This window comes from Cyprinodon variegatus, unplaced genomic scaffold (genome assembly GCF_000732505.1).
Source record: "Cyprinodon variegatus isolate N-32 unplaced genomic scaffold, C_variegatus-1.0 Scaffold756, whole genome shotgun sequence".
Taxonomy (NCBI): Eukaryota; Metazoa; Chordata; class Actinopteri; order Cyprinodontiformes; family Cyprinodontidae; genus Cyprinodon; species Cyprinodon variegatus.
Genome location: NW_015151209.1, coordinates 370,504 through 373,262, shown reverse-complemented (window position 1 = coordinate 373,262; position 2,759 = coordinate 370,504). Strand labels below are relative to the sequence as shown.

Here is a 2,759-nt window from a genome sequence, read left to right as displayed (position 1 = left end):
AAAATTAACCAATTAATCGAATTGAATCGAATCGTGGTGTATTCTTGAGTATCGAAAATAATCGAATCATTGGGTCAGGAAATCGATACTGAATCGAATCGCCATGATGGATGTGATTTACACCCCTAGCTCCCAGACTCGGTGATCAAAGCGAAAATTGTTTTTATTTTTTCACTGAATAACGCCAAATTCATTAAATCACCGCAAACATATTAATTTTAGGTATAAATAATGATCCATTAGTTATTCCTTGTTAACCAGACTTTCCCTTTAAGGATTAGGCGTTACCTGTGGTAGAGGTAACATATGCTGATGTGTCTGCATCCAAATCAGAGCTACGCAGGGTTTCCATCCATCCATCTGCACCTTGCATCTTTGTTCCTCCTCAATCCTTACATCCATTTGCACTGACTGCTGGTCAGATCAGAGTAAACACTCCTCTTCAGGTTACACCCTGATGAAAAACCACATTTATCTGACGCTCATTTAGACTGAGTGCTTCCAGTTTGTCCTCAGAGACCCTGAAACCAGGGAGGCGCATTAATGCTCGGATCTTTGCATCTTCAAATAATGGTCACTAATGGACATAAACGTTCATCATTGGATAATTAATACTGCACTTTAGCAGTGTTTGTTTTTGAAACGTGTTGAGTCTATGTATTGTTGGTGTTTAGAAAAGTTTTTCTCAATGTGTTTGTAAACAAATGAAAAAAAACAGACTTCTATAATTTTTATATACTTTAAGCTCCTCTCACACCTTGACGATTTAGACCAGCACATGCCTGGCGTAGCGAAAATCTGGCAAAAACGCTGGCATGCGTTGGATAAGTTATGGGTACGTTTTGTATAAATTATGAGCATGCTGAAGTACGCTGGTACACGTCAATATACGTCAAGTACATCGAGAAATTTTGAGCATCCTCAAAATTTCCCAACATATGCCAGCGCATGCTCATATGTGGGGCATAACTGATGCTTCATAATGCTTAATAATGCCCACAAAATGATGTTTGTGCATCATTACGCTGCCGTGCATGATGCATTAGTTCAATTCAATTTAGTTTAATTCTATAGCGCTAATTCACAACACATGTCATCTCAAAGCACTTTCCAGTTCACCAGATCATCCAGTCAAATTGATTCAAAGTTTTCTATCTAAGAATAACCAGTTGATTGCATCGACTCATTGACTTGAAGCAATCCCCCCCACTAAGCATGCTTGTAGCGACAGTGGAGAGGAAAAACTCCTTTTTAACAAGAATAAACCTCCAGCAGCGGTTAGGCTGTCGTCTGACATAAGTTCTGGACTCGTTGCGAATACTCTATGTATATGCCCCAAAATTAAAAAAATACAAAGAAAGTTCAACGCATGCCAGCATTTTAGGAGATCCTGAGACATCGGGGTATACGCTGGGTAAATCGGGAAGGTGTGACAGGGCCCTTACATCCAAGCAGCTAAACTGGCAGATAATTCTTTTAAATGTCGATTCTTCTGCTCTATTATTGACTTTCAGAGTTTCTTTTTGACTTGTTGGCTGGTTTTTCCTACATGTTTCCTTCTGGACATGGCAGCTCACTGAGGTCTGGTTTTGCTTGTGAGGGAACATCAATTAAAGGGGTGTAGATATGTCTCTAAATAAAAAAGTGTTTTGTTGAAAAAACAATTTACCAAAGAACTAAACTTATACTTGTAACCCACCAGCAACCTAAAAAAGGACACAAACTGTTATGAAGTACGTAAAAGCAAACATTTAAACTTTAAATGTTTGCTTTTACAGACTTCACAACAGTTTGTGAACCAGCTGTTTTGAAAACAGCTGGTTTAAAATTTAAACGGATGGAAAACAGCTGGTAATTTGAATGGTGTTTCTTTGAGGTTATATGTCCAAACTTATCTCATGTTTTGGATACTTCTCTTTGTCTAAATTTATTGTTAATTTTTTAAGTTGCACAACAAAGTAGTATGAAGTAGTGTGTTATAGCGAAGCACAAGAACAAGACATAAAAATGGTGAAGCAGTGCAAAAATGGATGAACCGTGTTTTAAGAAACCCTGAAAAACTGTCAATAGAGACAATTCCAAAAGGAAAAATAACTGTAACACTCCTTGGCTGCAAAATGCTGTATAATGAAATTATTTGCCTTTATTATTTGACTTTATCTGCATACATAAGAACACACATTTAAGATGCATAAAAAAAATTGTATATCTATACACAAACACAGAAAGAAAAAAGTACAGCCCACAGGCAGATATACTTACTTTTTGCCACAAAGACTCTCTGGATGCCAGGCTGGAACAAGCTGCAACAAACCAACAGTTGCCCAACTGTCCCTGATGCAGGTCGTGTGCACTGATGCCATCTACAAACAGGTGAGGGTCCTCACACAGCTCCTGAACACAGACAACAGCAGACCTTGAAAAACCTTAAAACATTTCTGGATCCATTTTATTAACAACTTAAAATAATATAAGCTGGACTGATTAATATGCAGGGTCAAAAGTGTCACAATCCAAGAAATCAATAAGCTGGTGTATAAATATTCAAATATAAATACTCCCTTCAGAGGACAGCACAAACAGGCTACTGCGGGAACTATTTAATGAAGATGCCAGTTGGGGACCTGTGAGGCGTCTGTTTCTCAAACTAGAGACTCTAATCTTCTTGCTCAGTTGTGCAACGCCGCCCCTCACTTCTTTTTCTATGCTGGTTAGAGCCTGTTTGTGCTGTCCTCTGAAGGGAGTAGTACACACCGTTG

The 2,759-nt window shown here is 38.4% G+C and overlaps 1 protein-coding gene across 1 annotated transcript in view; it reads right to left on the bottom strand.

Annotated features, from left to right (window-relative positions):
* The window catches only part of LOC107098210 (calpain-5-like), a 69,669-nt gene that overhangs the window by 29,415 nt on the left and 37,495 nt on the right, over nucleotides 1-2,759 (bottom strand). Inside the window, exon 3 of the mRNA XM_015395734.1 lies at nucleotides 2,263-2,394. Within this exon, the coding sequence (XP_015251220.1) occupies nucleotides 2,263-2,394 (132 nt within the window). The remainder of the gene's footprint in view (nucleotides 1-2,262; nucleotides 2,395-2,759) is intronic.